Source organism: Zonotrichia albicollis, chromosome Z (assembly GCF_047830755.1).
Source record: "Zonotrichia albicollis isolate bZonAlb1 chromosome Z, bZonAlb1.hap1, whole genome shotgun sequence".
Lineage (NCBI taxonomy): Eukaryota > Metazoa > Chordata > Aves > Passeriformes > Passerellidae > Zonotrichia > Zonotrichia albicollis.
Window position 1 is genome coordinate 85,810,388 of NC_133860.1, and position 21,128 is coordinate 85,831,515.

At 49.1% G+C, this 21,128-nt stretch overlaps 1 protein-coding gene across 3 annotated transcripts; it reads right to left on the reverse strand.

The window, feature by feature from the left end:
* Positions 1-1,249: 1,249 nt before the first annotated feature.
* LOC141727117 (uncharacterized) lies at positions 1,250-10,228 on the reverse strand. 3 transcript variants are annotated; one of them, XM_074532950.1, is made up of 3 exons: positions 9,395-10,228; positions 6,797-6,959; positions 1,250-4,008 (listed from the first exon to the last, which is right to left on the reverse strand). In XM_074532950.1, the coding sequence occupies exon 3, from the start codon at positions 3,357-3,359 to the stop codon at positions 1,908-1,910; it is 1,452 nt and encodes a 483-aa protein (XP_074389051.1). In that variant the 5' UTR covers positions 3,360-4,008; positions 6,797-6,959; positions 9,395-10,228; the 3' UTR covers positions 1,250-1,907. The 3 variants fall into 3 exon arrangements, with proteins under 3 accessions (XP_074389051.1, XP_074389050.1, XP_074389049.1); XM_074532949.1 differs by lacking the exon at positions 9,395-10,228 and having other exon boundaries at positions 6,858-7,345; XM_074532948.1 differs by lacking the exon at positions 9,395-10,228 and having other exon boundaries at positions 6,797-7,345.
* Between the last annotated feature and the right edge of the window lie 10,900 nt (positions 10,229-21,128).

Below are 21,128 nucleotides of genomic sequence, written 5' to 3' on the forward strand. Positions count from 1 at the left end.
TGGTCCTTGTAGCATTGGTATGCTCACCATAATTGCCCCCACTGCCAAAGCAGTGATGAAAAAGAAACAAAGGAGAACGAGAGCTGTTCCTCATTATGATGAGAACTGTCAGAGTGATTTTATGCCTTGGAATGCCGCCAGAAGGGTTTCAGCAGGTATATTTTTACCCCAATTAGCCTCAGCAGTAGCATTGAGACAATTAGATAGAGTTGGATGTTGGCTGAGCAAACAAGCTAATGCCACATCCTCTGCAATCAGTGATATGTTGACCGATGTTGATAGTATTAGACATGCTACTCTTCAAAACAGAGCAGCCATTAATTTTCTTTTACTGGCACAAGGGCATGGTTGTGAAGAATTCGAAAGATTGTGTTGTATGAATTTGTCTGACCATTCTGAATCCATTCACAAAAGCATTCAAAAATTGAAGGATCTGACAGCCCAAATTAAAGAAGATGGAAATTCCTGGTTAGATGATTTGTTTCAAAAATAGAGTTTCGCACCTTAGCTAAGGCAACTTTACAAGATATGTCTTTATGTACTAAGTGTTCTAATACTGATATGTATAGTGGTACCTTGTGTACTTTGTTGTGTTCGGCGAATGATGAACAGAACAGTCCGGGAAGTTTTTGTCATACAAGCCGGAGATTTAGGAAGTAGAAGCACAGAGAGTGTTCAGAATCTCATGAAAGCAGTAGATGAAGGTATAGACATGAACGGTTTTTTGAACAATAACTTGTAACTGTTACCAAACATGATTCATATCTCTTTCAAAGATGAAGTCATCACAGCATTAAGTTGCTGTGCGTAATGTAGCAGTGCTTTAGTGCAGATAAGTCTCCAAGAGATGATAAGCAGAAATTTTACAGTAGAGCTATGAAACGCAAGTAGTAAGCGACAAGAAAATGAAAGATTCTGGGTCAAACAGAGAGGGGGAAATGTGGGAATCCATAAAGTTAGAGGGTTTTTAGGAAATGGTTAAAAAAGAGTATTTAGGCCTCAGGATGTGGCCCGAAGTTCTGTTACAGAAGAAAATTTTCCCAAGCAAGCAGAAAAGTTTCCCAAGCAGTAGACGTGACAAATAACAATAGGACTCTGTAGATTTGGCTTTAGGATGGCAACAAGTTTATTTAATGTATATCTTTAGAAGGTTACTGTGAATAGAGCTCTGTTCTTTGTCTTTTATGAACCAGTCTTTGTTTTAACTACTCTTACGTATGTTTTATAAGATTGGATGGAAAGCTTGTCAATATGTGCGCGGGGGCGTGAACGGCCCTGGAATCCGGCTATCTGGTGAGGGGCGAAGGCCAGGGCCCCTGCGCATCAGAAAACAGCCCCCCTCGGCGGCTTTGGCCTCGGGCTGAGCTGGGGGGATAGCTCGGAGCAGCGCGGTGAGAGACGAATCAGGAGGCGACCACTTGCTGGGGGTAAAACTGTCGGTTTATTACAGAAGAACCAACAAAGAGGGGAAAAAACCCAGCAAATGGCCCCGAACAAGGGGCAGGAGAGGGTTTTAAGGGAAAAGGGGGGAAGAAGGCAGGGAAACCCGGCTATCCAATAGAAATACATATTTGGAGGTACGAAACATAACTGATACACTAAAGTAACCAACTGTTATAAATCATAGGAGGGGCTCCGGGGCTACAGCCAACCATACCTCCCAGAGAAAGGAAAATTCTCGAAACCTGGGAGGAGAAAAAGAGTGATTGACTGACCCCAAGGAGGAAACAACTTTCACTTTATAAGAGAAACCAAGGGAGGAGCAGTTTCATTTCCATAGCAACATAACTGGCAGGGTAGCAGCAGGAAGTAATACAGAAAATGGGGGGAGCAAACTAACGAACTTAAGAACACACCACAGCATCTCCCCGTTTCTTATCAAATAAAATTAAAATTTTCTATGCAACTCAAAAGGAAGGTGTCTGCGGCTTGTCCTGCCAATCTTCGCTTTCTTCGAGCTGGAGTTCGCTAGCCCACTTACGTTCTTGAGGCAGCTCTGTGGATTCCTCTTCATCTGAATCTCCTCCGGCTTCTGAGGAGAGGTCCTCCAGCTCAAAATGTTCCTCCAGAGGAAGTGCGGCATGATTGACAGTCGTTGAAGTGGCTTTAGCTATTAGTCCTTTGATCAAACTACGGATCAGTACGATCAAAATGCAAAATACAATCAAGCTCAAAACCACTTTACAAACAGATTTTAACACCGAACTGGCCCACCCGCTAAGGCCCCAACCCTTGAATATGTCCCCCAGCCAGTCTGATGTCTCTTGCCTGACCTGATGGACGAGGTCTTGGAGTTTTTTGATGGAGTGTCTGGCGTCCTCGGCCCGAGAGGACAGGTTCAGACAGTAGAGGCCCTCAAACTCCTCACAGTGATGGTGATGGAGCAGTAGTAGAAAATCTATTGCTGCTCTGTTTTGGAGCGTTGCCTTCCTTGTAATTTCCTCGTCCTTAAGGAGGTCGTATAACGCGGCTGAAGTATAATTGGCTTGTTTAACCACCCAACACTCCAGGCGGCCCAATTCACCCAGAGATTTCGCCACCGATAACCATGGCAATAAAATGGTAAAGGCGACGGATTTAGAATGAGACCAATGGGTAACTTTACCATCACAATCCTCAGTGAGATCTTTAAGATCTCTTTTAGATCTGGCCAATTCGGATGTGATGTTATTCCTTTTCCAATTGATAATTTGGGTGATGTTGGGGGTAAACAGCGTCAGCCGGCCAAATGTGCACGGCCCTCCGATCAGACCAGAGGGGATGCCTGCCCACGCTCGATCGCCACAAATCAAGAACACCCCCCTGGGAAGGGCGTAAGGGGTCCGCTTGGTAGAGGTGGGGCCCATGATTTTTAGAACAGCGCGGCACCACTGGCTCGCTTGATATTGTTTCTTTGTTTGCCGGACCACCTCACTGCCCTCATATATGGGGGCATAACTATATTCAAACTGAAAACAAATTGAGGAGTTGGCGGAACCGAGTAGATGCAGTTCTGTGGGCTCGGAGGGCGCAGGACTGAGCCTAGCTACTCCACTTCTCCAGGCATTACTGGGTTCAAAACCGGGGAGGAAAGTTAGGCTCTGGGCCAAAACGGGGGAAAGGGCAGACTGGAAGGCAGGGGGGAACTCGCCTGGGGAGAAAGGGATCCCCACAAGGCAAGACGACATCGGGTCCTCTGCTGCGCCGGTGTCGAGGCATATACTGTCCTGTCCTAATGATTGGGCCAAGGCACGCCAGACGTTGATTTTTGGCTGGGGGATGACCCACGGCTCCGCAGGTGGCAGAAGGAATCCGCAGGTCATCAGTACGGTCAACAACAAACAAGGATTGAGAGCCAGCGTAGTCAATTCGAAGACCATTCGGGGAGATAAAACTGAAATGAAAGGAGAGCCGTAAAAGTATGCAGGATTCACAGATATGGTTCCTCTCCAAACAACCAATTTAAGTAAAACTCACGAGGGGTAATGGTTGGAGCCGGGGCGAAAAAGGAGGAAAGGTGGTATAAAAGATCAAGGGGTGGAGGAGAAGCTGGGGGAGAGGGTTCTTCAGTAACTGGAGTGAGATCTGGAGAGAATGAGGAGGGTTGATGGGATAGTTTCTTCCGCCGACGCCAACATGCTTGCCGGACCTGTGGTACTGCCTCCTTCTTGATCCCCTGCTTCGGGACGAAGGGCCTGACCCACTTAGATGGTACCCACTTGGGACCCGAGGGAGTGGACACGCAGGCATATCCCCTCCCCCAAGTTACCAGGTCAAAGGGGCCCTCCGTCTGCCAGGTCTCCGGATCTTTTACAAGAACCGGTGGCCTGGTTTTAGGCTGCAGCTGCTGGTGACTGCCGAAATGTCGGACTATCGGAGGGTTTTGGCTGTCAAAAGAGCAATTCAGGAAGTTGAGTGTGTACAATGCCCTTGATAGCCGGACTTGGGGGGTCTCTGCCTTCATCGTCGGTAGTTGCCGGGATAGGACCTTCTTAAGGCTCTGGTGAGCTCTTTCCACCATGGCTTGGCCTGTCGGGGAATAGGGGATGCCGGTTTTATGCACTATTCCCCATTGCTGCAGAAAGCTTTGCAGCTCCTTGGAAACATACGCAGGGCCGTTGTCTGTTTTTAAGGTCTTAGGGATGCCCAAGACAGCGAATGCCTGGAGCAGATGCCTCTGAACATCCGCTGCCCTTTCACCTGTGTGGGCAGAAGCATAGATCGCCCCGGAGAAAGTATCCACTGAGACGTGGACGTAACACAATCGGCCAAAAAATGGAATGTGCGTTACATCCATCTGCCACAACTCGCAGCTTGCCAAACCCCGGGGATTAGCCCCTGAGGCTATGGTAGGCATTTGATCTTGCTGGCATTGGGGACATGTGGCCACTATTGCCTTGGCCTGCTCCTGCGTCAGATTGAACTGACGAACCAGGCCAGGGGCATTTTGATGGAACAGTTGGTGGCTGATTTTAGCCTGACCGAACACATCTGGGAGGGGGGCCTGCGAAACAGCAGCCGCCGCTAAAGAATCGGCGCGACGGTTTCCCTCCGCAATGAACCCAGGTAGATCTGTGTGTGATCTCACATGCATGACATAGAATGGATGCTCGCGGTTAGAGACTAACTCGACGAGCCTATTCAGCAATTCAAATAATCTCTTATTAGTGATCTCTTGAAGAACAGCTGACTCAGCTCGAGACACTACACCTGCGACATACTCAGAATCTGTGACCAAATTGAAAGGTCCAGGGAATTTCTAAAATGCCCTGACGACTGCATCCAACTCAGCAACTTGTGGAGAGCCCTCTACAACAGCAACATCGGACTCCCACTGCTGAGTCTGAGGATCCTTCCAAGTCATCACTGACCTGTGGGATGCTCCAGACGCGTCAGTAAAAACTGTCACAGCATCCAGTGGCTTCTTGCTCTGAACCTTTTTCAACGAGAATTTAAACCCCGAATTGAATAATTTGTGGGACGGCCGATTTACTGTGATGCGCCCAGTGTAGCTGTCGAGTGCAAACTGAAGGTATTCATTAGTTTGCAGCAGTTCTTCAAAGATTTTTAGTTTAAATCGGCCCGATTCCAATTTAATTGGGATCTGTATGCATGAGAAATCACAGCCCGCAAGCTCTCTGATCCTCGATCTTGCTTTGAGAATCAGTTCTGCTATCAACTCCTGTGGCCGTGTCATTCTTTTGGACCTATGGTGGCTCAGAAAGACCCACTCTATAATTAAGAGCTTGTCTCCTAATCCTTGGTCCTTCAGACTAACATCCCATTGATGTATTATGCCATGAAGGTGTGGCAATTTTCCCAGTATAATAAATTTGAAAGGCAGGCCCGGATGGTATCGGTGGGCCTGCCTGGCCGAAATATCCTTTTGTATTTTCTCCAGAGCTACCTGTGCCTCTGGGGTAAGAGTCCTAGGAGAACTAAGCTCCTCTCCCCCTTTTAACAAATCGAAAAGAGGGGCTAAATCTTCGGTTGAAATGCCCAACCAGGGTCTCACCCAATTTAAGGATCCACACAGTTGATGGGCATCTGCTAGGGTCTGGACCTTTGTCCGAATTGCCAATTTTTGCGGCACAATTGTCCGCTTTGTAATTTCGAGGCCCAGGTATCTCCAAGGAGGCACCCGCTGAATTTTGTCCTGCTGGAGCTCGAACCCTGCAGCAGCCAACGCATTGGTTGTCAGGTCAAGCGCATGGGCAAGCAGACTGTGGTCGGGCGCACACACGAGGATGTCGTCCATATAATGGTGAACAATGACGGCATCCCCGAGGGCTGTACGAATGGGTGACAGCAGCGAAGCGACATACCACTGGCAGATCACAGGGCTGACCTTGAGGCCCTGCGGAAGCACCCGCCAATGATAGCGCTTGGCTGGGGACTCACAGTTGATGGACGGAACTGTGAATGCAAATCGCGGGGCGTCCTCCGGGTGAAGGGGAATTTGGAAAAAGCAATCTTTTATATCAATCACAGCTAATTCCCAATCTCGGGGGAGCATTGCTGGGGAGGGCATCCCTGGCTGAAGGGAACCCATGTCAATTATTAATCTATTAATTCGGCGAAGATCAGTCAGGAGCTGCCACTTATCCTTGTTAGGCTTTTTGATGACAAACACTGGGGAGTTCCAGGGTGACATGGTCTCTTCCAGGTGGCCTTTCAACAACTGCTCCTGAACGAGCTCGTTGAGTGCCTTTAGTTTTTGCTTGTTAAGTGACCACTGCTTGACCTGTACTGGTTTATCTGAAAGCCAATTCAGTTTCCAGGTCCGGCACTCCTCAGTGGCCACCACCCGAAAAACCTGGGGAGCTGTCGGGAGATCGATTTTGGCCCCCCACTGGGCTAAAAGGTCCCTTCCCCAGAGGGGCTCTGTATAATCTAAAACGAACGGGCGTATAGAGGCCAATTGCCCGTCGGGCCCCTTAATCTGCACAATGCTCTTTGATTGGTTTGCCAATTGGAGGCCCCCAACACCAGAAATCGTGCCCGCTGCGCTTTGCAGGCCCCAATGCGACGGCCATTCCCGGGAGGGAATGATCGTCACATCTGCACCCGTGTCCAAAAGACCCCTCACTAATTTCTTGTCCCCGCCCAATGAAAGTTGACATGTCAGGCGGGGCTTCTCCCTCCCTACCAACTGTGTCCAGGCCACGGTCGGAGGCGAGTCCTTCTCCGTCGGGCTCGAGCAATGGTCTTTATCTGGCACAGGAATAGCCTGAGCAATGACCTGTCCCTTAGGGAGGAAAAGCGGGGGTCGGACACAATACAGCCCTACCGCGAAGTGGTCCCGGTCGGTAGTTACCAGACCAGGGACTATGTGGATGTCTCGCGGTGTGTGCTTTGTGTCTCCGACAACGGTCCACCTGCATCGTCCCAGTTTCCTCCAGCGACCCGGGTGTTGCAAGTCGACAGACACCAGCTGCAAATTACTGCTAGGGAGGTAAATGCTCCTAGTTAGCTGCAGCCTGTAAGGGGAAACAGAGGACATGGTGTTAAGTACAGGTTTGGGCAGAATATCACAGGTAAAGTGTTTCGAATCCGATAGGTGCGTCAAATCTGGCAAGGTGTGCGGCGGTTCTCCCTCGTTTCTTCTCTCCCCGGATGATGATAAACAGCCCGCCACATTTCTATCCACGCGCAGGGAGGGACTGCGCTCCAATCCTAGTTTTTTTTCTTTTCATTCTCCTCCTTTTCCCGCTTCCGCCTCCATTCCATGTAGTCTTGCCGCATAGGGCACTGTGGCATCCAATGTCCCACTTTACCACAGAGATGACAGGGATGGGTTGCCGATGTTCTCTTGCCCGCCCCAGGTGTTGGAGGGCCGGCAACGGGGGCAGCTTCTCCCTCTATGCAGTCCTGCATGGGGCATTCAGTAAAAGCCACGGAAGCCCTTTTAGACCGTGATGACAGGGAGACCTGACGCACCACAACATCTATCATGGCCTCTACTGTGGGTCTAGGACTACGAGGGAGAGTTTTTATAGCTTTGCGGCACTCTGCGTTTGCATTGCTATATGCCATTCTTTGGAGCATCATTTCCCTGTCATCATCCCGGAGCGCCTGTGCTTCCACATATCTGTAGAGGCGCTCCATAAATTCCATGTATGGTTCATGCTCTCCTTGCAAAACCTCATCATCCTCCCATTGGGAAGTAACTACTTCCAGCTTGAAGAAAGCTCGTTCAGCTGCTCGGGCCGTCTCCATCAGCTGGGAGGGGAATAAAGCTCTGGCTTGTTTTGCCCCTTCTGCCCACTGCCTTTCACCCAAAAGATGATCAAGGGAAATTATCAAACCATCTGCATCATGGGACAGGGCCGGATTACCCCAAAGACTCGGGAGTACCTCCGATATTTCCCTCCCCCATTCCCTCACCCAGACTCTGAATTCCATAGGCATTATAAGGCTGGAGAAGAGTGCCCTCAGATCTGCCGGAACTAAATCTCCCTGGGAAAGGGTATTATGTAGCAAACCCCGGAAGTATTCTGACCTTCGGGAGTAGTCTTTCTGTGCCTTGCACAACTCTTTAATTCGTGCCTCCGCTAAGGGCACCCATCGAGCCTGAATTGTTCCCTCTCCCCCCAGGTTATAGGTAACCGGGGCCGCTTCTAGTAAAGGCATTTGCTGTGGCTTGTGGCCAGGCACTGCCCCCCCGCCCTCCGTAGGCACTGCCCCCCCCCCCCCCGAAGACACCCCGTGGGAATCGGGGGGGAGGGAGTTGGAACCGAAACTGGAGGAGGTTGAGGCGGGGTTTGGCGCTGACGTAAGGGGAGGGAGTGTGCAAGGCCATCCACCCCGCTCCCCCCCCTGGGCAGCGTTGGGAGGCGGAGGGGAAAGCGAAAGTGAAGCGGGGGAGGAGGGAACGGGAGGCTGAACCGGGGGAGAAGTTTGAGAGGGAGCTGAAGGTTGGGTGCCAAGAACTGAAGGTCTCTCAGAGTACGGAGGAGCGAGCGGGACGGGGGGAAGATACGAGGGAGGGGGGATTGGGCAAGGGCTGTGTTCAGGGTAAAGGAAAGGGTTGCCGCTTGAGAGAAAAGGGGTAGTAGAAGAAGAAGAAGCTCTGTTGCCATCTTCAACGGTGCTAAAACGAACAGACTTAGGGGTTACAACCGGGGACTCGGGAACTGGGGTAGAGGGTGAGGATATAGGGGGAGGAGCTTGGCCAGGGCTCCTCCCACGGGGAGGCTGAGCCGGTCGAGAGGGAGCAGGGACAGCATGGAAACCCTGCTTTTTGTTGGCCTTCAAAATCCCTCTAGAGGGCTCATGCCTATGGGGAGAGGGAGAGGGTTGGGGGGTAAGGGAAGCCGAACGGGGGGATCGGGGACAGGCAGGGCTTTTCTTAAGTTCCCCGGACGAAGAGAGTGTTTTGAGCACTCTGTTCGCCCAAAATGCCACAGTTGCTAATTTTGTCTCCCCAGAATCAACTGCTTGTTCCAATTTTGCCAAAACGGCAGTCCAAAGGTGTGGCTGTTTTGCAAGTTCTGGGGAAATTTCAGGGAACTTAGAAAAGATCCACTTAGTTAAGAATTTTAATTCTTGCTTGGGGGCCTTCTGGCCACCTCCAAGCAGTATACTCTTTAGAATATAATAGACCTCCTTCTGGGATTTTCCCAAACTAGCACCCATAAGTGCCTTTATAGTACAGGAACTGCCAATACTATAAAGGGGGGAAAATTCCTCTGATGGTACAAACCACCACCTGAAAACAACAGAAAGCCACTTTCCACCAGCCCCTGCCTCCCCCCTACTGTCCCCAAGTCTGGGGCTTCAGTAAAAGGAAAAAAAAATTCAAGGAAAGAGGGTGGAAGGGTGGGTCCCCAAGGCAGGGCATGCACCCCCAGGGAAATTTTAAAAAGGCAAGGGGGAAAGTCGGAAAGGTCCCCAAAGCAGGGCCCGACCTTACCTAATCCGGTGGCAGCAGCAAATGATGAATCAGGAGGGGTATTTTCGTCTCCGGAACCGTCCTCTCTGGGTGCGAGGGTTCCCGATTCCGATCCTACAGGGAGTGCCGCTCCTACAACGGAGCCTGCCCCCCCCCGAGGTAGTGCAGCGTCCACTGGAAACTAAAAATTCCACTTCCGAGGGGTCTGTTTTGATTATTTCAGGCCCCAACGTTGGTCCGCCACTCTGCACGGGGGCGTGAACGGCCCTGGAATCCGGCTATCTGGTGAGGGGCGAAGGCCAGGGCCCCTGCGCATCAGAAAACAGCCCCCCTCGGCGGCTTTGGCCTCGGGCTGAGCTGGGGGGATAGCTCGGAGCAGCGCGGTGAGAGACGAATCAGGAGGCGACCACTTGCTGGGGGTAAAACTGTCGGTTTATTACAGAAGAACCAACAAAGAGGGGAAAAAACCCAGCAAATGGCCCCGAACAAGGGGCAGGAGAGGGTTTTAAGGGAAAAGGGGGGAAGAAGGCAGGGAAACCCGGCTATCCAATAGAAATACATATTTGGAGGTACAAAACATAACTGATACACTAAAGTAACCAACTGTTATAAATCATAGGAGGGGCTCCGGGGCTACAGCCAACCATACCTCCCAGAGAAAGGAAAATTCTCGAAACCTGGGAGGAGAAAAAGAGTGATTGACTGACCCCAAGGAGGAAACAACTTCCACTTTATAAGAGAAACCAAGGGAGGAGCAGTTTCATTTCCATAGCAACATAACTGGCAGGGTAGCAGCAGGAAGTAATACAGAAAATGGGGGGAGCAAACTAACGAACTTAAGAACACACCACAGCAAATATGTCTTGTTTTGGTGTGATTGGTCGAAATCTAAACTGAGATGGTTTTATGTCATTCCGTTTTACCCCACCTTCGGGGACATTTTCCTTTAGGCCAGCATGCTGTTAACATCTAACAATGTTCTGAGGCTGATGTACTAATAAACAAAAAAGGCTGGTCTGAATTTGTCCAGTGTGGTCCATATTTGGACTTTTGCCGCGGCAAGTGGGTTCCTCTCTTAAGACGTGGGTTCCTGAAACCATTGGATCTATAGCTACCCTAGTGCTCGTCAAGAAGCCATTGAGATCTTGCAGTGAAAGCCAGCCCACACAGGAGATCTGTGCTGTAAATGCCTAAAACCTGCAGGATGTAGAAGGTAGATTATGCATTTTCCTCTCAAGTGCATGGCAGCGGGCCTGTCCCTGAAGTGCTGGAGTTTAGTGCCTCAGCTCCTAAAGACAGCTTCTTCTTTCATCTTGATTAACAGGACAGATAGCCTTGTAGTGCAGATGGCTGGCACAGAGACTGATTTTGTACAGCCCTTTGAAGAGTTCTCTTGACAGGAAACAAAGCACGGGGAGATTCATTTCCAGGAGAGAAGGACATCTTCCCTACCTTTCAAAAGTTTTTTTTTTCCTTTGGGGGCACATGGAAAACACCTCGTGCTCTCTATTTGTCCTGTAACCTGATGTACTTTCAAAGGAGTTCTTATTGACAAAACGATAGCATTTTCATTATGCTAACAGTAACAGTCATAAAAATGACATCAGCAAGACATGTGAGGCAGAAGGGCTCCTTCAGGATGGAGAAAAACAAACTGCACCAAAAATACCCCACAAAACAACAGAAAACCAAACCAAAACACAACAAAACAAGCCCAATAAAAAATCTGCAACCAAAAAGACAGAACTCCATAGCCAGTCCATTTCACCCAGAGTGCTCTCTCGCTGCTTCAGAGCAGAGCACTTCCTCTGGGGAGTCCTAAATGGCCCTGTGACACCAAACTCAGGAGGAGCATTTGGTACAGCTCTGCTGACACCTGCACACAACACACTGTCCCTCAGCCAAGAAACAGCCCAGACGTACCCAGCATCTCCAGGGTACTTCTCCTCAGTCTCCTGTTTTGGAGCAGCCATGCTGCTGGCAGCATTGGAGGTGAACAAACTGCCCAAGCTCGAGTTCCCTGGTTTGACAGTATGGGTTCCTTGAGGTGATGCTGCTGCGGCAGCAGCTTTAGTGCCAGAGCCCACGTAGGTGTGCTCAACCTGCAGCACTTGTGGTGGGCACTGTTCCTGTGCCTCACTCCTGACTTGGGGGTCCTTCATTGCCAGACATTCTCTGGAAGTCTTCGCAGGCTGCCCAGTGAGATGTCAGCACTTGCAGCTCGAGTGAAACAGAAGAAAGCAGTCAGACACTGCAGCTTGTCCCTGTCAGCCAGGAGTCATCGACTGTGAGGAAAGGGAAAGAACAGATTGACAGAGGATACAGACAGCTTGTTTCAGTCTTCCATCTGGATCACCATGTTCCACTGTAAAAACACCTCCAGAAACAAGGAGAGCAGGAACAGGCCAGCAGGAATCTATTTGGATGACTGCTGGCCCAAAGGCCAAAGGACAAGTTTCACTGTCCAGGGCAGCAGTTGAGATTCAGCACCATGAAATGTCCCTCAGAGTGATTGTGATACAGAGTACAGCAGGATGGCACTCAGAGGCATGGCCCCACTCCCTGCTGCTCTGCACTGGAAAGGCAAGGAGGGCAGAAACCACCAGTTTGGTGACTGCAGTGACTGCATCCCTCTTTCATTCACTTGGTTTTCTAGAGCCTGAGGGAGGCAGATAGCTTCCTCTCTGATGATTTTCATGTCTTCTTCAAGCCTCTTCTCCAGTGCCTTGATCCTGGCATCAGTTTTCTGCAGCTCTGCCTGCAGGTATTCCTTGATGTTCTGTAAACAAGGGGGGAGAGGACGCTTTGTAGAAAAAGCAAGGCTGCTGTGAGTGCACCACAGCCCACTGAGAATGGCCTCGCCCAGGAGGATTCTCCTGAACGGAGCAAGCGCTAGGGCTGCTCTGACACTCAGGCCTTCGTGCACCAAGGCAACCTTCTGATGTCACTACGACAATTTGACAACCATGCCCGGACATGAGAAAGCAAATGCTCCCTGTTGGTCTGTGAGTTTATTCAAAGCACTAACCAACCTTCCCTACAGCAAACACAAAATAGCCAGGGAAGTTCTCCTCTGTCACAGAGCAGCACAAATTCTCCTCATGGACCAAATCCCTGTTGTTCAGGGGATCCAAGAGGAACTCCAGGAGTGGCCCAAGCACCTACAGTGTGTACCCCAGCTGAGCACTCAGATGGGACACAAGCAAAGGAAACCAGACGAAGAAAATGACCCAAAGCATTGCACATGTGAGAAACAACCCTTCCTTTAACTTTTTAAAGGTGTTTTAAACCTTAAGAAAGGACTGAATAAGGAAAGATTGCAGCACTGGGAGTTTCCATGATTAGCAGCCACATGCTCATCTACAGAAGGGATGCTCTGCATTTTATACCCTTAGCGCCTCCGAAAGTTTTGTCAGTCAACTCTTTCTCTGCTGTCCATTGGTGGAGATTAATTTCTTGCACCTTGACTGGAGGACAGGTGTTCTTACACCCTGCCTGCTGGTCACAAGCCAGCCCTCCCCAAATGCCCTGACTACCAAGGCGATTACAAGGGGCTTAAGAAAGAGGAGTATGGGAGGACATACTACAATAACAGCTCTTTACATTTTAACATAATACCTATCCACATAATAGCTGTCTCTTAATTGTGAGAGCCAGCTATTCCATTACTCACCTCCAGTGCACAGAACCAGGAGAGAAGGCACTGTTGGCATCACAGCTGAAATCCTTCCTACCAAATCTCCCCGCATATTTGCACCTTTCTTGGACATGGCCAGGACTCCTGTGGATGTTCATCTCTGCCTTTCTTCCCCTTTGGAAGCAGTCAAACTGGCAACTCGTGGGGAAACGAAGGGCTTTGTGGGGGCTGCATTGCTCTGCACACAACCAGGCCACCCATGGCACAGTGCTTTGGTGCCTAAAAAGATCAACCAGCTAGAAAAGGTTTCATTTTGACCTTTCTTACCTGCTAACATAAGTTGCCAAAATGAAAGTTACCAAGCAGGGCCTGATCCCTGCTGAGAGCTGAGGGTTAGAAAGGAGGCATTACTTTATTTCAGTGCTGGGTGCATAGGGAATCACTTCCCATAGCCCTGCATAGCCGGCAATTTCACCTACCAGTGTGTATCCATGGACCTAAGACATATTCAATACTTTGCTGAAACTCACAGGCTAAACATTACCCCAAATTTATTGACATATTTCAGTCACTTCTCAGAATTTATTGACATCAGAGTAGGAGTGTCCTGGAGGTCCCTGGTGGTTGTTGCCAGAGGTTCAGGGGAAAATCCATGCACAAAAGAGCCTAAGACGCAACTGGGCTTGCAAAGCAAATTTATTCCATTAGTTTCAGTAGCAAATAATACATACCAACCCCTGGATTCCCAAAAATCTGCTGAGCAGAAGGAGATGGAGCGTGGTACTCAGCAGAAGGGGAGGTAGGCAGTGCACTCCCAGGACATGCCCTGGATCAAAACAGTGCGCATCTCATCCTTCTCACCCTTCCAGCTCAGAACCAAGCCTTGTATCTCCTGCTCAGGAGTGGAATTTTCCCAGTTGCAGCATCAGCTCACACATGGCTGGCTGTGAGATGATGGCTCAGGATGACTCCATAACTCCCTGCCACCAAGGCTTCCATTATGCTCTGTTCCCCCTTCAAAGCTTGACTGCTCACTGATTGACCAATACATTGATTCTCTTTCAAGGGTCAAGGTCCCCCCTGTTAAACAAGACACTTTTCTTCATTGTCCTGTCAACTTGCTCAAACATGGATCAAGTATGGCAGGGCCTGGGACACGACTGTGGTTCCTGACACAGTCATTTGGGAAATATTCCCTTGCTCAAACTCTCCTTTGGTGATCAAGAGCCTCCTAAAAACATTTTCTTCTCTTTGAATGCATTCCAGCTACCTTCTTAGCAGGACCACTCTCCTTATTCTCTAGGGCAGGATAGCCACTTGCACACAATAAGCACTGCAGTGGGGGAATACAGGGTTCAGCACTCCTGTTAAAGGTGAAGGAACTGACAAGACTAAGCCCTGTTTGTTGCACTTAATGCCTCTCCTTCCTATTCTGGGAACAAAACACGTGTGTTTCATCAATACACTCTGCAAGTGCTCTTGCTGAATGAAGCCACATTGCTGTGTCAATAAAGCAGCTGGGACTCAGTTTCTTCATGCAGGGAAAGCCCGTTCTTTATTTACGTACCTCATTTTTATACTGTTTTCACAGACCGCGTGTACAGCTCCAGCTGGCTGCTAGTTTCCTTGCCATACAATTTATTGCTTAGAAGGTGTTTTGGTGTGTACATGCTAGGACTCACTCAGGTGGTTAAATTTTTCTTTCATGGACGCTCATGGGACATATTTCTTGTTTATTCCAGATGCAAACAGTTTTCTTAGCACAATAGCATGTTGTGCTAACTGCTCAAATTCTTAAGACTTTTGCCATGGGAAGTTAGCTGGCTGCATGTGGAAGACGTAACAGGCCAGCTGGGAATTTAGCAAAGCAAGGCCTGATTTTATAAGTCCTTTCTTTCCTAATCCCCCTACCTGTGTGCAACACATTGTGACCTTCTTTCAAAAACTAATGAAGAAAACACAGATTTGCCTACTGAGATTATTCTGCTCTCTTCCAAATCAGTTCACTCCTCAAGCAAAACCCTCAGAAATATCCCCGACTCCCTCTCTCCCAGCAGCTCAGGCTGCTCAGGCCTCTGCTGGGGCTCCACCCTGCCCAAGGCCGCTCTCACCTCCCAGGCGCTGACAGCTCTGCACCATAGGAAACCTTCCTGAGCACCCTCTCTGATCTTTCTGCTTTCTTAGTTGAGCAAGGCTCTCCTTCAGCCAAAGAGATTATTGCACTTAGGGATCCAAATCCAAGTGGCAGGAACCCAAATGCTCTTGAGTCACAGCTGCAGGCCTGAATCCACACAGGATGTCTGGGCTGCCCCACTCCTCTTCTGTTTTTTTCTGCAAATGCCCCTGCCTTTTCTGCCTCAACTAGGAATACCACAGCTATGCCAAAACCAGCCAGTGGATGGTATTCTATAAGCAGTGTGCTTTGGGATGGATGAATGAAAAAAACTTTCCCCACTTTTGAACCATACAAAAGAAGCCATAAGCATGTCTTAGCACCAGTAGAAAACAACTGCTAATTCAGGAGGAAATGTTGAGTTTTCTGAAAGAGTCAGAAGGGGATCTTTCAAATCATGTTCCAAATGAGTTGATGTTTCAGAAACTTTATTTAATTGCTTTATTTAATTAGTCCTACTCTATAACCCTATTCTACAAAACTTTTCAACAATCCTGCTCTAGAATCCTGTTCTACAATTCTACTGAAAATTGGCTATGGAGATAACATCTTGACATGATATGTTCTTGTGTCCTACTTCTTCTGGACTGAGTTAATGAGTGGTGCCAGGATGGATGCTGGCTTGGCTGTTGCTACAAATGAATGCTGTCCACAGGAAAAAAAAAAAAAAAAGAAAACAAAACAAGAACAAGAATCATGACTTCCCAAGCTCAGTGTTATTCACAGGCTCAATGAGGTTTCCTCTAGTTCCTAGAAAGACCCAGAAAGTAGAACAGTGGGACCATCTGTTCCCCAGTTGTCATGTACAGGACCTGGCCATCCCAGGCAAATGTGGCCCAGAGTCCAAGTCATCTGTTGATTGTGATGTCTTCATGTTGCTTGGATTTTTGCCCTGCCAGTGCTTTAGAAATGGTGCTTTCTGTGCCTGGGGTTTCTTCCTTTCAGGAAACTCCAAGGACTCACATAAGTCCCTGCTTTGCAAGACAGGCACTGTGCTGATTCCCACAGGGAGACAGAGCAGTGTCTGCCTTTCCATGCCCTGCCCCTCGTGTGCTGGATGCACCTTCCTTCCCAGCAGGGCCAGCCCAGTGGCACTGGGCCCTGCAGTTCCCTCTCTGCCACACAACCTGGCAGTAACCCTGGTGCACTTCCCATCACATTTTACCTGCAGGAGCTCCCTGGCAGACCAGCGCTGCTCCTCGTCTGTCTGCAGGCAGCAGCTCAGGAGGTCACGCAGGCAAGGCGAGAATCGGTCGGGCTGCTGCAGCCGTGGGGTCCCTACTGTGGCTATCAGTTGTGTAGCCTGGAGAAAAAGGAGACACCAGGCTGTACTTGCTGCTTTCACATCTCTAAGTGCTCTCCCACCTCCCTTTGTTTAACCTCTGCTCTTCAGTGGCAGTTTCTACCCTGGCAGAGACCCAGAGATCATTTCCCTTTACTAACCAGAAACCCAAACCCTGATGCAGCCACAGCTTTTCCACCATCCCGCAAATCCTTCTCTGGAAGGTGATTTCATTGACTGACCTAGTTAGTGGGAGCTACATCAGGAAGAGCACATTTGCTTCTCTGAGGATTCACACCAGCTTGAGAGGCTTTTTGGAAGAGGGACTTTGCTATACTAACTGATTTCCAGGGTTAGTACATGAAAGGCATGTCTGCAGTGCTTGTTGGTCCTGTAAGTGCACGTGCCCTAGCACAAAACTCAACAAGGTTTTTGTGCTGTTCTTGAAAACAATGGGATCTGGAAGGAAAGAAAGGAAATCCATTAGTTAATCCCCAGGTAAGAAAATGAACATTTTCAATCTCAGCGTCAACACAGACAGATTAAGATGCCTGCACAAATGTACAGGGATGAAAATTCCTGCTTGGGCACACAGGAGCCACCTGCAGCTCTGCCTCTCAGCAGTCTGAAAACTGCAGCTTCCCATTTTGCAGCCAAAGAAAAATTGTCATGGTCAGAAGAAGGAGAGGTGCCATCCCTATGGCAACCCTCTGCTCATTTGGCTACTCAAGTCAATGCATTAATGGTAGGCCCATGCCAGAAAGAGCCAGGAAACAAATGGGAGGTTTTGGCAGGCTGTCCGCATCACCAGGCTCTGGCTTGGTGACACAGAGGATGTGCCTTTGGCTAGGAGAGAAACACGGTGACCGAGTGTTTCAGCAGCACTGCACAAGAAGCAGAAGAGACTCAGTGGCCTTTACACTCTCATGCCCAGGGTTCAGGCATGTTTCCCAGTGAGAGGAAACTGCTCAGGGAGTTAGGGTCATCTCTAAAGACCACAGTTTTAGAAACTTTGTTGGGTTTGAGTCACCTTCCTTCATTTCTGGAAAGATAACAGCAGTTGTCAGATGCTTCTTTTCTGCTCTTAAGGCCATCTCCACAGCCAAAGGACTGGAACCACTTAAAAGCCAAAGGAAAGTGTTGCCTGAGAATAGAGTTTGTTTGGAGTTTGTTTGCATGTGATAAGGCTTGAGTTCCCCCACTGCTGCAACCAGAACTACATCAGATGCTGATGTGTTGCAGGCACATTTTTAGGAGGGGTCCTTGGTGGAAGTGGTTCAGGCAGATGGCAATGGGCTTTTGTCCAATGGCACGCAGGACAAGGGACAGGTGAGAAAGACAGTGGGATCAGTGAGTATTTGCTCCTTACTGTGATGGGACTTTCACTCCAGTAGGGAGGTTCTTGTTCTCTCATTTCAATCCCCACGATTCCGAAAGACCATATGTCCACTTTGGGACCATATGGTTGACCTGTGATGACTTCAGGCACCAGCCACCAAGGAGTCCCGACTACCGAGCACCGTCTGCTCTGCTCAGGGCTGAGCTGAGTAGAGAGGCCAAAACCAGCTGAAGAGAAAGCAAAATACTGGTTTTATTTGAATTCTATGCAATTAGGAAAGCAAGCAAAAGAATTCCCCAGTAGAAGTTTGAAAATGTGCTGTTGAATCTCCTGGCATTGGTGACTTAAAAAATCCCCCCATTTTTTAAAATGTCTCCAGTAGTGTCTTTTGTTCTTTGGAACTTTAAACTGGTAGTTCCCTCCCTCTGGAAGGGACACACACAGAGCAAGGCCACTCCTGACTGCTTGTTCCTTGTCCTACCTCTGTGCGCGTTGCAACTGTGCCCTCAGCTCACAGCGGGTGTCCCTGCACTGCCACCAGCACCATTTAGGGGAGCTGGCTGTCCCGCCAAGCAGCCCCACACCCACATCCCTGGAATGCTGCTCCTGACCAAGAATACACTGACCCAGCTTGACAGAACTGTCGGTTCTGAGAAGGATGTTGTCACTTTTCACATCTCTATGGATCACATTGTTTGAGTGAAGAAAATGCAGTCCTTGCAGGCACTGAGAGAGAAAACAGAAAGAGGAGGGCAAAAATGAGTGATGTGATTTCATCCCACAGGAAAGGCAACAAAGAATCTAAAAGATTCCCTCTCCAGGGGAATGGGCAGTAATGGCAGAACACAGTGCCACTGAGAGGAAGAGCTTGCTGCTCCAACACTTGCAGAGCAGGACCTTTCTGAGGAAAGGCATGTCAGCTTCTGAAAGAGCAACAGCACCTGCTGTTGGAGACTGTCCCCTGCAAACCAGCCAGGATGACTGCTGCTGCAGTGCATGTGCTCAGAAGGAAAGAGCATTTTGGCTGCACTCCTGTCCTTGTATGCTGAGGCCTGAGAGAAACGAGTCTCTCTCTCTCTTTTTTATTTGCTGATCATTTCAATTCCTGCCACCAGCACCTTTGCTTTCACAGGCAAGGAATGCAGTGAAGACAGACTCCAGGCAAACATTTAGAGAGGCAAGGTGGAGAACAGCAAATACAAATACATGAGCCAGAGCGAGAATACAGCAGCAGGAGAGAAGAGTACTGGCACTGAGTACAGGGAGTGCAGGGGCACTGGCAGGCCTTTCACTTGAGATGCTTTTACTTGCCCATAGCATACCAGCCACACAGAACCAAAGCTTGGCACAGGAAATCACTGCAGGTCTGAGCCCCTGTTTCCCAGACAATGCTGCCCAAGCCTTTGGAAACACAGATGGGATTGCTGGCCTCCCGGCTGATGGCTGCTGCCTCATGCTCATGCAGGGAGGTCGTGCTGAGGATATCGTTCAGGGTGCCTCCGTCCATGTACTCCAGCACCAGCCAGAGTTCCTCCCCCCAAAAGTAGCTGAAAGAAGGGAATAAGGGTGTGGAGATGAACATGCATGGCTACTTTGCAGTGCAGATGGCTGGCACAGAGACTGATTTAGTACAGTCCTTTGAAGAGTTCTCTTGACAGGAAACAAAGCACGGGGAGATGCATTTCCAGGAAAGGAGGGCATCTTCCCCACCAATCAGCAGTTTGCCAAAAGAATTCCTTTCCATTTGTAAACCAGAGAAGCTCAAGCTATAACCAATCCCAAAAGGGGCTTTCAGCAGCCGGACCCTGACCTGTTTATGAGCAGGCTGAGCTCTAAGATGCCCCTCTCCCAGCTAAGGAAGGCTCCAGCCTCTGCCGTCCCTCCAGCCCTCAGGGGCAGGGCAGTGACCACAACAAGGCTGGCAAAGCCCAAGCATGAGCACTGACAGGCACTGATGGGAAGAAGCCACAGCCAGCCTGAGCCCCATACAAGCTTTTGCCCCCATTCAGGACACAACAGGATGGGCTTTGAGATCAGCCCCACTAAGGTGTGGATCTGTGCCCTTTTTGTCCCAACAGGTTATTGTAGACACAGAATCCCCTGGGCTCTCTTCTCAGCCCCACCAGGTCTTATCTGAGAGCACAGCACTGGCAGCTGTTAAGGGCAAGAAGCAGATTCATTGGGTTGTGCTGCAGAATCACAAAGGACTTGATGTGTTTTCCTAGAGACTGGTCTGAGCAAGGCTTGGCCCAATGGCTAAGAGTCTAACAGTCGTGGGAAAGAGTGGGAATCTGGTATGGAAAAGCGCCATGGATCTGAGGAATATACCATGGCTGGGCTTGAGGCTCTCTCCTGAGAAATGCCTGCAGTACGGTTTTATCTGATCACGCCAGTTGGATGTGTCTCTTGGACACATCTTGATATGCACAAAACTAGAAGATTAAATAAAAGTTGTTATAAAGATACTGCTTTTTTCTTTGGGGGCATGTGGAAAACACCTCATGGTCTCTATTTGTCCTGTAACCTGATGTACTTTCAAAGGAGCTCTTATTGGCAAAAAGATAGCATTCTCTTATTGACAAAATATAGCATTCTTATGAAAATAAACTGCAGATGTAGTAGTGGTAACAGTAACAATCATAAAAATGAAACAAGCAAGACATGTGAGGCAGAAGGGCTCCTTCAGGATGGAGAAAAACAAACTGCACCAAAAATACCCCACAGAACAACAGAAGAAAAAAAGCAAAAAGGAAACCAAGCACAAACCCCCACAAAAAAAAAAAAAAAAAAAAAAAAAAAACAAAAACCCAACCAAAATAAAAACAAAAAAAAAAAACAAACCCCAACCAGAAAGATAAAAGTCCAAAGCCAGTCCATTTCTGTGAAGTTATTTTTCTCTGATGACTGTTTGGAAGTCAGGAGTCTAAGGAGAATTTTGGAAGATAAAAATTCTGTTCAGTTTGGCCATGATCAGACAGGACTCGCCTAGATAATTTGCAAGGTCACATCCTTCTGCTGATGCAAGAACAATCCCTGCTTCAGCCTTCAGCGGAGAGGGAAGCTCAGGCAAACCCAACCCATCCAAGTTGCCATCAGAGGCAGCAGGAACACCCAGAGCGCTCTCTCGCTGCTTCTGAGCGCAGCGCTTCCTCTGGGGACTCCTAAATGGCCCTGTGGCCCCAAATTCAGGAGGAGCATTTGGTACAGCTCTGCTGACACCTGCACACAACACACTGTCCCTCAGCCAAGAAACAGCCCAGATGTACCCAGCATCTCCAGGTACTTCTCCTCAGTCTGCTGTTCCAGGGAGATGAAGGAACTGCC

Excerpts from the sequence above, each read along its gene's own strand:
- LOC141727117 (XM_074532950.1), bottom strand. The coding sequence starts at position 3,359 with ATGGTCTTCGAATTGACTACGCTGGCTCTCAATCCTTGTTTGTTGTTG.